This window comes from Anarhichas minor, unplaced genomic scaffold (genome assembly GCF_050575085.1).
Source record: "Anarhichas minor isolate MPS153535 unplaced genomic scaffold, ASM5057508v1 ptg000058l, whole genome shotgun sequence".
NCBI classification, from domain to species: Eukaryota; Metazoa; Chordata; class Actinopteri; order Perciformes; family Anarhichadidae; genus Anarhichas; species Anarhichas minor.
This window is the reverse complement of record NW_027466504.1, coordinates 3,597,807-3,612,256: the sequence shown is the minus strand read 5'-3', so window position 1 is coordinate 3,612,256 and position 14,450 is coordinate 3,597,807. Positions and strand designations below refer to the sequence as shown.

At 44.8% G+C, this 14,450-nt stretch overlaps 1 protein-coding gene across 6 annotated transcripts in view; it reads left to right on the top strand.

Moving 5' to 3' along the window:
• LOC142933260 (SERTA domain-containing protein 2-like) overlaps window positions 1-12,735 on the top strand; it is a 38,746-nt gene extending 26,011 nt beyond the window's left edge. For all 6 annotated transcript variants that reach the window (XM_076077412.1, XM_076077415.1, XM_076077416.1 and 3 more), the window contains one exon: window positions 7,864-12,735. In XM_076077412.1, the coding sequence (XP_075933527.1) occupies window positions 7,864-9,109 (1,246 nt within the window). In that variant the 3' untranslated portion in view covers window positions 9,110-12,735. The remainder of the gene's footprint in view (window positions 1-7,863) is intronic.
• The last annotated feature ends 1,715 nt before the right edge of the window (window positions 12,736-14,450 follow it).

Below are 14,450 nucleotides of genomic sequence, written 5' to 3'. Positions count from 1 at the left end.
CTTTCTAAGTCAATACATCAACAATGAGCTGATCGGAACTATAACAAAATCACCTTTAACACATACTGTATCTTAACATGCATTTATTTAAAAGGCTTGATATGAAAATGTATTGGACATGATGACTGCTGCGGGCTTTTATTGTCAATCTCTAAAGCTTGAATTTACAGTAACAGGTCGTGTTCCTGCGGCTACCCCATGAGGAATGGATGCACTCTAACATTGCATACCTTCAGTTGCCGAATACCTCTAACTCGTAATAATGATCACGGTGCAGCGGCTCACGGTGCAGCGGCAAAGCTTCAAGTGCAGTAATAAGGCTTGTACTGCATTCACGAGGATTATGCCTAAGTAGTAAGCGGGCTGCATGCAGTAAAAAAAAAAAATTATGACACTTGCAGCAGTGCTGCCGGTGCTGCCGTAGCAAGGTGGGCACCGTGGTGATAGGGCCGGCACTGCTGTGATGAGGTGCATGCTGCAGTAATAAGGCAGATACTGCAGTAATGAGGCGGATACTACCGTACACTGGGTGACCAGGCATATTGACGCTGGAGATTTATAAGTGTCAAGCTGTGCCCCCCCACCCCCACCCCCACCCCCGTCCTCCGTAGAGGCTTGGTGGAAAGAGTGGAGCAGCATGTAGACACGTCTGCTGACCTAAATCTGCTCTCTTCTTCTGCCTCTTATTTATAGACTTAAGTGTGTGTGTGTGTGTGTGTGTGTGTGTGTGTGTGTGTGTGTGTGTGTGTGTGTGTGTGTGTGTGTGTGTGTGTGTGTGTGTGTGTGTGTGTGTGTGTGTGTGTGTGTGTGTGTGTGTGTGTGTGTGTGTGTGTGTGTGTGTGTGTGTGTGTGTGTGTGTGTGTGTGTGTGTGAGGGAGGGAGGGAGGGAGGGAGGGAGTGAGTGAGTTTGTGCCCGAATACACTAATGACCAGAAACTTGAGATGCACCTATTGTGCATGTATGTGTCATACATGAACTGACTTACCATGCAGTTCTGCAAAAAAAGCAATGCATGCTGGTACATTTTTGCAAAACAGCAGTGTGTCCCTTTAAGCAACATAGTCCCTTCAGTCCCAAAGACTTGGGCATTTCAGCACAGGGCTCTCTGTTATGATGGCCTCACAGTGTTCAATGCACTGTGCAGAAGTTTGGTTGAACATTAGGTACACCTTGGTAAAACACAGCCGACCCAAATGACTCAATCATTTATGGTCGCTGCGGTTTGTGGTGCTGTTGAATTGTGTTGCTTTATAGTGAGAGGTGTTTCTAATTCCATTCTGTCCACAACCCTCACCCAAAAACAATATGTACCCAAATTAATTGGTAACTTTAATATGAGTCAGGAAAACAAGGGTTTGAAAGTCAGTGACTTGCTGTGTGTGATTAATTTCTTAACTCTACATACCCAAAACTTTCACTTTAAAGAAATCAAGTACAGAAAGAAATTCAGTCAAAATAAAAACAATAGGATTGCAATGCATTTATTGCTCACAGAATGAATTAAAAGCATCATCAGCGCTCACACCGGTGTCTCTCTGTTGACGGGGGGCTGCGTGTGGTGCAGCGGGAACTCGTGCTGTTTTGTAACCAGGTCCGTCATTACGTAAGAGAGCGTAGTGAATTCCCGGTCTGATACCGAGCTGACCTCTGTCATGTGAGTTTTTATGATCACTACAAGGGAGAGCACACACAGACATTGTTTCCAGCCGCATGATTGACTTATTTATCTGGTTATGGCTCCCCTCTACCATCTGCCCTCCTCCCTCGTTGTTGTTCCACAGAAAACACTCGTGAAGATTCTTCAGCAATGTCAAAATAAATGTGTTTTCAAGATTAGTTTAGGGCTTTCTTTCAGCTTATTCTTAGGCTATTTGACAACTTTCTGTAGCCAACACCAGTAAGGATCGATAGATAACAATACAGATTATTAGCAAACAAGGAGGCCAATAACCGATATTTGCAATATAAATACATTTTCAGTAACATAAATGCTCCTTTTTGACCTTTTCTTTAGTGCATCCTAGGGCTGGGCGGTATGACCAAAAATGCATATCACGGTATTTTGTAAGATTCTGGCGGTTTCACAGTATATCACGGTATTATTTTTTTCCGCGTTAAAGCATTAATTAATTAACGCCGAAAAGAACCGGCCGGCCAACCAGCCAGCGAGCGGTGAACAGCTGTTTGTGTGGTGTGTCTTCCGTTCTGTCACTTCCTGTTTCCTTCACCTACATTCCCCTGGGTCCTAAGCCCCTCCATGTACAGCTTCTTATCACCCTCTATGTACCAACATACATTTATAACAAATACCACACATATTACACGGTAATCAGCGGTGCATATGTGTCTAACCAAAATACCTTTTGTTGTTCAGTCTTTGTTCATCCTGCATCGCTCTTTTCTGTTCTTTAATGTAACGTTACTGGAGCGACAGATCCTCTCCCAGCTGTTAGCAGATTGTTGTTAGCGAGCTGTACCCAGCATGCAGTTCAGCGGTGAAATTTTATAAATGTACAATTATTAGTGTTACAAATTGTTTATGTGTCACAAACTGTAGTGTCGTGGTGTTTTGCCCTGTTAAAGAGCGTTAGTTGTGGGTTGTTAATTGTTGTTATAAAGGTATAACCATGACTAGGGTTCCCTCTCAATACAGTTAAGAGAATTAGCTCCGACCGTGGTGCTCTCAGCAGCGAAAAATATATTTTGCTGCCTGTTGAAGAGCGACAGAAGTTGTTTCGGAAGTTGTTTTCTGGGTGTATGACGGTATATGAAGAATTCATTTCATGCGGGAAATTAAAACCGGTATACCGCCCAGCCCTAGTGCATCCATCAACGAAGGAGAGAGAGAGAGACTGTCCACTCACAAAGAGGCTTCTAGTTACAAGGTTCATTCCCATCCAGGACCTGCATTGATTGTTTAAAGATATTGAAATTAAAAGATTTATTAAGAATAAATAATAGAGAGAAAAAATTAAGAAATCCGAAACCCATGTAAGACCTCCCTACATACACAAATTGGGAACATGAGACGTACAGTATGCGAAGCAGCACTGAGCCCAACATAAATATATAACTAAATAAAATAACATGACGCAGCGGTTTGGTTTTCCTCCGTCCTCCCCGATATTATGAGTCACTGGAAGTTTACGTTGAGTGAGACTACAAAGTGGTGACCAATGACACAGCGGCTGCATCAGAGCCAGATTATTCTCATTGGGAATCGAGAAAAAAAAAACACTTCCGATGATGGTAAATATTCATGACGATATGGTAAGAATAAAAGTCACACAGCCACTCGAGATAAAATAAAAACAAATGATTGACCGTTAATATTTAATTGACCTTTTTTTACCTTTTACCAAACCTATCAGTATGTCAACGTTTAAACCACAAGTGTGAACGGAACCTCGTTCAGTGATACGTCTTGAATGGATTAATGGTGTCACTTGAGTACCACAGACAGTCACATTCTGCTTGAGAAGAAGACACGCGTGTTGTATTTTCCTGTGTTAGGGTGCCCGTGCAAAAGAGGAATGAGGAACAATTGCTGGAGAGTCTTGATGACCACGGTCTAATTGTAGCAATTTTAAAAGCTGAGGTGGAAACAGTAGTAGTAGTAGTAGTAGTAGCTATCGTCATGGTGTATCTTAAGTTGTGTGTGGAAGCGTAGCTGCTATTGAGCGTAGTGGGTCTGGTCAGGCGAACGTCTCTTCCTCTGGGTTTTGTCTGGAATGTGTTTACTAGTTCTGCATTGTGTGTGTGTGTGAGTGTGAGAGAGATACACACACACAGAAGCGAGTTGGACAGTGTCGTTCTCGTGTGCAAAGCCGGATGCATTACAGCGAGGACGCACGAGCGAATGCCGAGCTGAATCCGTGTCATCACATCCACCTGCAGCGGCGCAGCGCGTCCGTACTCCGAGCATCCAGAGAACCCGAAATAGCCCCGACGTGGAGGCGAGGGGGAGGGTGGACGAGCAGCTCAGGCATTGGAAACCAGCGTCTCCGGTTACAGGAGCATAACATCACTGCAGAGTCCGTCCACCCAGCACTGCACTACTGCACAGCACACACTCGTAAACAGCCAGCTCCTGGAGTAACGCGCTCGACCCACATGTCTGGTGTGTGTTCGCGGGCCAACACACACCTCCCCTCTAAATGCAATGTGTGATTCGATTTATACTTTTCATTCATGCATATATATGAAAACTCACTGTTTTGTTCTTAATAATCTCCTTTTCTTTGCTTTGTATTATTATTTTTTACTACAAAGGCCCAGCTCCCTGAAGGCATCATCATCTTTTAATGTAAAATGTAAAAAACACAGGCAGCCACTCTTCTCTTCTAAGCTGCGTGGGCCTGATCTCGTAGATGTTTCAAAGTACGACAGAAACCGTTCAGCCGGTCTGTGTTGGTTCTCGGTTTTGTGTCGGGTTGTCTGGTGATAGTTTTGTGCTGCGGGGCAAAGGCAGAGAAGGGTTTATTTTGAGAAATGTGCTTTTCATAGATCAGATCGCCCCAAATGGAATTACATGTATGGATAAAATAATATTAGACTTTTGTTAAAGTCAGTCTTTTTGGTTGGCGTTGTCAGCCTCTGATATCATTTATTTACACACTTCTTTTGATGTCGCACTGAAGTTATTCTAATTTTTATTTGATTTCACGGAACTACATAGACACAGTAACATTTAATATCACTATACTTGTCATATTTTACTTCCTGTCCAATACAAACGCAATGACTATTGACGAAAAGATCTTTTGTGAGCTTCAGTCTCAAAATCTCTGACCTTCAAAACTGTAGGTTGGGAGATTGAGCTGGTTGCTCCTTTGCCTAAACCTTGAGCTATATTTACCTCACGCGAAACCATTAGGAGAAAAACAAGCTAGTTTTGAGACAGTTGTTCGCAAGACAGCTGACGGCAGCGCAGTGAAGTCACGGTGACCTTGGGGGACGGCCGGGGGGGGCATTTCGGAGAGCGGTACTCCTCCTCTGCTGCGCTTTATCTACTCCGCTCATTCCGCTCAATCATCTGCTCTTCTTCTTCTTCTGGCGTGTTCATATCTAGACATGGCTCATGGGGTGTAGGATGGTTCTGGGCCTGTGAACTTTGACAGGGGGGGGGGGGGGTAAAGAGTGGAGGGAGGATGAGAAGATAGATGGGGGGTGAAAAAGAGATAAAAGAGTGACTGAAGAAGAGAAGAGGTGGAGCAGAAGAAAAGGAAGAGGAGGATAATGAAGTGGAATGTAAGGGGTGGGGCACCTCTGGTATGTCAGCCCTCTACCGTGTGTGTGTGCGCGTGTGTGTGTGTGTCTAAACACCCCGCCATGAGTCAGTAAGTCAGACATGCGCAGCTGTTCAGCCCTCAGTCACACACCCGCAAACTGCTTTAAACTAACTCTGTTGCTCTCTCTCTCTCTCTGACACTCTCTCTCTCTCTCGCTCTCTCTCTCTCTCTCTCTCTGACACTCTCCGATTCGCCATTTCCCCGAGAAGCTCCACGAGCAGCTGCAACGAATGCAGGAAACTCGAGTAGTGAGTCACAGAGATCTAAATGTGCGTTTTTTTTAAAGAAGGACAAGAAGCAGAAGAACAAGCAGGGGGGTGCCCGAAGTATAGACTGAGCCACTAGTTCTTGTTGGCACCTATCGGCAACCTCCGGTGCTGACAAATGAAGCTCACGCTGAAATGCCCAAAAATGCAGTACCTCAAACGACCACTGGAGGTTGGCTCCAAAAGCAAGTCAGTCCCCATAGACCCCCATGTTACATGTTTACAGCAGAAACTAACATGTTTACAGCCTGGTACAAAACACCGTTTTGGTCTCTAAAGCTTTTTTCCCTGTTTATGACAAATGTACGGCTGGTGAATTTCTATAACACTCAACCGTTGCAATTATATTAAGGTTGTTGAGAGCCGTCGAAAGGCAGTAGAAATGCTCCCAATATAGCACATTTTGGGGGATAGCTTTGCTATCTTGTCTAGAGTGAGACGAGAAGGCCAACACCACTCTCATCTCTGTGTGTCAGCTATGGACCTAAGGCTATGAGATGGTTAGCTTATAACTTGCTAACACAGAAAGATCTTGAGGAAAATCAAATAGTGAAAGATAGTTTTTTTATATCCATTAACATCAGTAAAATGTGAATATGTGGGCACAGCCAGCAAACCAACACATGTGCATCATTTATGACCAAGTTGCAAAGTCTGAACTAATGAAGAGCTCAAAGAGACCTCAGCAGTCATTTTGATAGATAGGCGGAGAGAAAGTTGATCATTCCCCTCCCACCTTTTCCAGACCAGTCTTTTAAGACTCCTCTACTTCCTCTTCCTCCTCGTCTTCCTCCTCTTCCTTCCTGCCCTCCCCCCCACCCCCGTGGCACTCCTCCTCCTCCTCTCCCCCATCTCATTCTTTGTCATCTCTCTGGGTGAATTCCCAGCTGACTCTGTTTGTCATGGCAACCAACCGGTCGTGGTGACTGGGCCTGCAGCACACACTTCCTGTGTGTGTGTGTGTGTGTGTGTGTGTGTGTGTGTGTGTGTGTGTGTGTGTGTGTGTGTGTGTGTGTGTGTGTGTGTGTGTGTGTGTGTGTGTGTGTGTGTGTGTGTGTGTGTGTGTGTGTGTGTGTGTGTGTGTGTGTGCGTGCAGACAGCAACTGGCTGCATGAGCCTGTCAGCCTGGATTAGAGTCAAACACACTGCAGCGATTCCTGTTTTCTTTCTTTTCTTTTTCCCGTCCGTCTCTGCTGCCTTCCCTGCTTTCTCTGTTGCACCAATAATGCCCATCAGATGGTTTGATTAGACGGAGATCTATTCAGCTACTGGAATGTGTACAGTATGTTCAGGGAATGCCCCGTTCGTTCAAAGCCGCCCAGATCTGATGAACTGGCGTTGCTGCCAGGAATTGAAATGAATTCAATGATTCTGACAAAAGAGAGAGAGAGCGAAGGAAAGAGAGATAAACAGACAGACAAAGAGGTGAAACTAAAATGTGACCTGTATCATGTAAATTACTGATGTAATAATGTTGAAAACCACCCTGTAGCCTGGAGAGGTTGACGGCTGTCTTGACGCGGGTCGAACACGGGGGGGGGGGGGGGGGCTTAAAATCTGGCCTATGATCCTGCTGTACAGCGGGGGGAATGCTGCTATTACATAACTCGTATGTGTGCTTGTGTACAGTGGCGATGCCCGCTTTGCAGCTGCTCTTGGTTTCAATGTATGTTTTTTCTTTTTTTTTTAAATCTACTGTTGCATTTAAGCAGTTTTTTGAATCACCACGGTTAAGCTGCTGTGCTTCAGTCTGCAAACTTCACTGGTGAGATGTGCTATGGCAATGGTAATCTAATGCTGCGATCTAGTGGTGCTGTTGGATTTGAATCAACATACCAAAAAAGAAAAAGGTGTCGTTTTTTGCAATATCAGAATAGTTTGTAAAATGTCCCCAATTTGGAAATACGAGTCGTGCTCTGAATTGGTTCCAGAAAGTCATGGAATTAATGCGGTCTGGATTTCAATTTTTACAAACTTCTCACCATTTCTCTTATTTTTGGATATACCCGGTGGGGGGTACATTCATAAATCAGTAAAAGGTGATGTGACTGAAAGCGCCAAGCCAAGTCCTTCATTTTGGGTTATCCATAATGATGAGTGGATTCATTAATTGGTCGATCGCGACAAATTGAATGTCCCATAACAGCTCTGGGAAATTGTAAGGGGCAATTTTTTACTTAAATCTAACATTTTATAAAAACAAAACGATAATCGTCCAAGAAGCTCAACATCACGTGTTTCTTGCCTTGTTATGTTAATGACGATTGACAAATGAACTCCTCTCTTCTGGTCTTGTGTTTTCCAGATATATGTTCGGTAAAGGTGCGAAGCGGAAGCTGGACGAGGATGAAGAGGGGCTGGAAGGCAAAACGCTGGAGGTGCCGGTGGCGGGAGGGGGACTAGGCCTCGTGCCGGAGGGCCTGTCCAAGGTGTCGTACACCCTGCAGCGGCAGACCATCTTCAACATCTCCCTGATGAAGCTGTACAGCCAGCGGCCGCTCGGCGAGCCCAGCCTGGAGCGCCGCGTCCTCATCAACAACATGTTGCGGCGCATCCAGGATGAACTCAAGCAGGAGGGCTCCCTGCGACCGCTGCTGCTGCCGCCCTCGCCGCCGCCCGACGACCCTATGGACGAGGGTTTCCGCGAGGCTCCGCCCTCTTTTGGCGTTCTGTCTGCAGTGGCGCAGGCGCCCCAGCCGTCGGCGCTGCTGATGCCGGCTATCATCCCGCCGCCTTCGCCCCACCCAATGGTGCCTCCCAACGGCCTGGCATCCCAGGCCTGCCCCGCCCCTCTGGAATCCTGCCTGACCCCGGCCTCTTTACTGGAGGAGGATGGTGGAGATTCGGCCTTTTGTACTCCATCCCCGCCCACTCCCCCTCTGTCGCCTCCCCCGGCGCAGCCTCCTCCGTTACCTTCGGCACTTCTGAGCCCGGCATCCCCCAGGGTCCCCGCGCCCGCCTCGTCCAATGACGGTCTCCCCTCCGCTCTGAGTGACATGGAGTTGGGTCCTCCCACAGCCATAACAAGGACAGCAGCAGCTAATACTACGACCGTGACTACCTCCCCATCTCCCACTCCACTCACCCAGCCCCCCCACCTAGCATCCCTCTCCCCATCACCAGCGGGCCCACTCCGAGACTGCAAGACCGCGGGTGCTAAACCAGAGGCAGCTGGCGCCGAGCTTCGGCCGATGGATACTCTGCCCACTCTGCCCCCTGGTGGCCTAGTAGACATTTCCTCCTCTCCTTCCTCCCCTTCCTCCCCCTCCTCCCCCTCGGGGTTTCTCTCAGACTTGGCGCTGGACGACGTCCTGTTCGCCGACATCGACACGTCCATGTATGACTTTGACCCCTGTACGACAGCGGGGGCCGTGGGCGCGACGGCAGGCGGCGGCCTCACCAAGCTGCCACCCGTGGTCACGGCGGACGACCTCCTCAAATCGCTAGCGTCGCCGTACAGCGGCCCCGCCCCCCAGGTCTCTGCCAATCAGCCTTTCAAAATAGATCTGACAGAACTGGACCACATCATGGAAGTGTTGGTGGGTTCATGACTGGCGGAAACCAGAAACACACAGACAGTTTAATATGAGACAGACTGGAATGAACACTTGGGGGTGTTTCCTGGTTGTTTTTTAATGTTTTTTTTTTTTTTTAACTTTCTTCAAAGGTCGGTAATTGTAAACATCGATGGTGATGTCAATTAGTACTACTATGACAACTACACAACACTGTGCATGCACTGTGCTCGCCTTTCCAAATATGGAAATGAAGTAACTGGGAAACAAAGACACACACACAGGTTTGTATTTCTATACTTGTGAGGGCCTCCATTGACTCCAATTCATTCCCTAATCCTAATTTTAAACCTAGTTTTAATCTTTAACCTGAACCTAAGCCTTAACCCTGGGAAGTAACTGTAAATAGAAAACTTTGAGGACCGGCAGATTTTCCTCATTCTGGGGGATTTCTGCAATCATTCTATTCTTGTGAGGACATCTACTCCTCACAGGTATAGTTATACAAGTGAATTTACATGACACACACACACACACACACACACACACACACTGAATTCATGGCTTTTTAGCAGACGAGTGCCTTTCAAAATGACCACTTCTTCAATTCCTGTTTTTACGGTATTTGTCTTTTTTCTTTTCTAGTTCTTCTCACTTTTAATTTTTTATGTATTGTATTGTGTTCAAACTATTATTCAGTAAGGTCATTTCTCATGATCAAAAAATATTATTATTATTACAGAGGCTATGTTTATGTGTGTAAAGCGAGCATCAAAAAAGTATTTAACGATGACTGCGTTGTTTTACCAGTGTGCTGCATTACAGGTTAGCTCGGCTGTATAACCACGCTTTGGGAACAGCTCTAAGACCACATTGCCCGGGTGTTCGTTAAACGTGTACACATCATGTCTATGAATTCATTTCAGGACTTTTTCCCCTTCCTTGTTGTCAGGCACATGTAACTGCTGGATGCTGTTTTACATGAGCCCAAACTACGTGCTAGTTATCATGCTTCAGTCACAGCACAAATTCAAATGAGCTACACTCACAGGAGGGCTTGACGTGTTTACATTGGAAGCGGCGGGTCACGCCACCACCACCAACTCTTCGCCTCCCAGTCGAATGCAGATGATCTGAAAAGTCCAAAACTCAGCAGAGACTTTGAGGCTCCAAACACGTGAAATGCGGCTCTATAGGCCCCAAGACGAACGACTGCAAAGAATTTCTCCGAATCACACAAAGAAAACTGAATTGTTTTGGTTTGGCTTCGACAGAATTAGCAACATGAGTGGCAGACAAATTACAGCGCGGCATACAGTATTACACACACACACACAGTATGTTTACCCTCGTTGGCAGTAGGATCTCAGGGTTGGGCTCACTTCTGTGCGTTGTGCCGCACAGTTTTGATGCCGACCCCCGAGCTCAGCACGTACGGCAGAGGGAGGGCTAGATCTGGCTCCAGAACAGTTGTTGGAATGTGGATTTTTTACAATTGTTAGAAAACACAAACCACAATGTCAACCTGATACTGCAACCATGCAGAGGTGGCACCAGTGTGCAGATACATGGCGTGTTTTCTTGAGGCGATGCAGCAAAGGGCCTTTTCAGTCAGACAACGCAATGACGTTTTAACTAAAAGCTTCAAACTTTAAAGGAATAATCCACCGCTGGGGTACTTTAATGCATCACCAATCATTAATGTTCAATCTCATTCAGCGCTTTGTGTGTGGTGACGTGTCGGAAATCACCTCGAGGCTACTTTTGGTGAAATTGGATTCTGCACTCACGCAAAATGGTGACTTTTCAAAAGCACTCTGTTTGATGTTTAAAGCTGCATTCATCGCTTGTTTGTTTTGCTTTTGCCACTTGTGGACAACCAGCCCCGTCTCCTAACAATCTATTTCCCATACACCAAAACAAGTAGTTTGGTTGTGTTTCAATTTAGACGGTGTACAGCGCGTTTCAAAGTGTTTACAACTCCGACCGCGTTCCGGGAGAAAATACATTTCCCTGGAAAGCAAGTTGAGAGTGCAGTTAGGTTGTATGGGAACGTAGTGTTGTAGGAGACCGAGTTGGGGCATCAGAACAAGCTCGAAACATAACATACGACACATTATGACTCTAGAAAGGCTAAAGTTTGCTGCACATTTGCGCATGCTTGTGTGAGTTCTGTCTCCGGCCGCCTGATAAGTTCAACTCCCATATTCCCTCTCTCTTTCGGACTGTTTGGGTCTCCACCAACTACTGGAGGGGGGGCACCTTTTTCCCGATTACAGCCTGCTGCAGATAGAAACAGAGTCGTGGGAGAGACGACCAAAACAATGAGCTAAAAGAAGCTAAAACGCTCCAAAGAAATAAGGAGAACGTCAGAGTTTTGGTGCTGCGAGTTCATCACTACAAGCGACACCTCGCGCGTTAAGCCTAATCACTTCATGGTAATAATGTCAAAGATGTCGAGTGCAGACGCCGCAGATGGACAGTGGTGCAGAAATGCAACAGAGTGGTATTTTCCTTCAAAAGTAGTTATTTTTAAATTACACAGTTAACCCTAAACACGTCTGTGTCTGGTCATATATCTTTTTCTATCAGAGGTCCCAGCTGGTGGGACAGAAAGTGTTCCGTCTGACTCATCGTACTGTGTTAGCCGACAGCAGTGAGGTCGGGGTGGTGTCAAAACGTGTTCCGGCAGAAGATCATTAGTTTCCCAGCATGCATTTGACCTCAGCCAGTAGCCGAGTGTGAGCTGAGCAGATAACGGCACCGACTAATACAGTTTGCAGACGACTGCGTCTCGTTTATTGTTTGAATTTTGGAGTGCTTGTTTTTTTTGTTTTGTTTTTTGTCAATGAAGTTATTTATTCATATGTTTTTTTCTTCTCTGTGTAAATATATTTATTTTTGATGTGAAGTGAACATTTGGATTGTAAATGTGTGTACAGAATGTGTGGTAGGAATGTATCAGATAGGAATGTATCTGAGTATGGAATTATGGGTGAAAGCCATTTTTATATATATAGAGAGATTTATAGATATATATCTATATATATCTTTATATATGAATATATACATAGTTAGTTATATCATCTTTTTTATGTTTGTTGCTTTGTCCTTTTTCTGGGGTGGCGGCCACGACTTTTTACACCTTTTTTGTACTATTTTTGTTCACCGTTTTTTTCCAGTTGTGAAGGCGAACAGTTCATGCAGCAATACTCTGATGTCAACGACTCCAAAGCCTGTCACAGGCGCTTCAATGCCAAAAGTAATGTACATAGTATGAACAACATTCAAGCTCTCGAGGCTTCTTTTTTTTGTTTCTGTCGATCAGTGTTTGTTACCGAGCCTCGTTTCGGCGCTGTACGGAGCATGCGGCGGTTCGAGTCGCCGAGCGAGGCCGATTTCCTCTGCGAAGGCTGTATTTTACACAGACCTCAGAGCTGTGCCTTTTTCTATGCAATACACAGAGAGAAACTATCAGCTGATCACTGTATTGGGATCCAAACGTGGACTGTAGATAATAAACACATATATGTGTGTGTGTGTGTGTGTATAGTTATGTCTATATATACACACACATATATATAGTATACGAGATAAATGGACAGCTGTCTATGAATTTGAAACAGTCTTACTTTTGTAGTTACAATAAACTGTAACAAGAGCAGGTGCCTGTTTTGTCTCCTTTCTGATATTGTGTACGGTCTTGTTCTTTCATATGCATGCGCAGAAACACATTGAGCTTCATATTTACACAACTGACGTTTGAATCTCGACTCAAGGTCCACTTGCAAGCATTTTTTCCGGAGCTTTCAACTGCTTCTCACGACTGAAGAAGCTTTCACCATGTGACCGAAAAGTCCCGTCCGTACTTGGGTCGTGCTGAACCGTCCTTTTTATGCCACAAAGTGTCAAATGTTTACCGACGCTACTTGTGTTTCATACTTTTTTTTGAAGGGCGGATAAAAGCTTTTGTTCAACTTTAAACAGTGAAGAATAATGGAGTCATGTGTAACGTGGCTGAAAGCTTTGGAGACACCAAGCAGGTGAACAAAGTTAAGAATTGTATCACGATGATGTCAAAATATGTATATAATTAACATAACATAAAAAAATATAACCTTCCAGTTTTTTACCATGCAGTGCGATGCAACCCTATCAAAATTAGGAATTGTGTTTTTTTTTCTAAAGGTGTAAAATCTATTCATTCACTCAAACCCGGGTAGACTAAGGCATGTTTTCACATGTTCACCCCCTCTGACAGTAGAGTGTTGCAGGGATGTATTTTTGCAGTCCAACAGGAAGTTAGCGTCACACCGGCCTCTGTGGGATTTTTCTTTGGATTTAGGATTTTTTGCAGAAAATAAGCTCTGTGGCAAACGTTTATGATACTCACATCTCTTGTTCAGCGAGATAATCTTCACACATGAACACCACTTTTATGATTTTTAAAGCGTGAACACGATAGAACGTTAGGCCACAAACAAACTACACCACGTCACCACCACTAAGCTTAAAGGCGTGTCGTGTTGTTTTTTAGCGTTTGTAGATTCATTTAGCCTTTTTTAAGACTCGCGTAAAAGCTTCAAAGTTCAGAGGGATATTTACTGATCTATTTTATTATTGTTATAGATTTATTTATTATTTTCAGAGGACAAAACGTTAAAATCTTTTATGTGTTAACCATTGACCTCATTTCTGGAATCTAACCAAAAACATTGACTTTGAGACGAGGGAACTGGTAGTGCAAAAATGCTGACTCATCTCCTAGTTTTCGGGCTCGTTCAGCACTCTATCAGTTCTAAAATATTTGATCAGTCACGTTCGGCAAGGTGTTGTGCCATGGGCTAATCTTGTCTTTTAGGTTCTTTAGATATTTCTTCACACATGCTACTAAGTGACCAGGTGTTTCATCTTCAGGGTTCCCTGGACTTCCTGAATATGCCTTCTTTTGGTGTTTTTTATCCTATTGGCCAAGGTGTTGCAATGACTCGGTACTGACTGTTATCACCAACTCTACCTCTGAAAACAAATGACCCAACCATAGCCCTGTGGTGCTCCAGATAATGCAACAATACAATAACTAAATCAAAACTCGTAGTCCAAACAAAGACATTTCATCCTGATCTGATTTCTGCAATTCTGTTTATCCAGTCAACTGTAAGTAAGGTCTCCACACACGGGCCTCACACCTGTACTCTCACCACCAAACACACGTGCATTAGATGTCTGGCCTTAATTTGCTCTTTGATTCCCCTGCAGCTCAAAACATTATGAAAATTCGAAGAACAAAGTGCTTTTGCACGGGGAAGACGTGCAATCGGATTTCACACAAAGCTTTACGGTTGTTTTAAGAAAGATTTCTTGAAGAAAAGTCAGT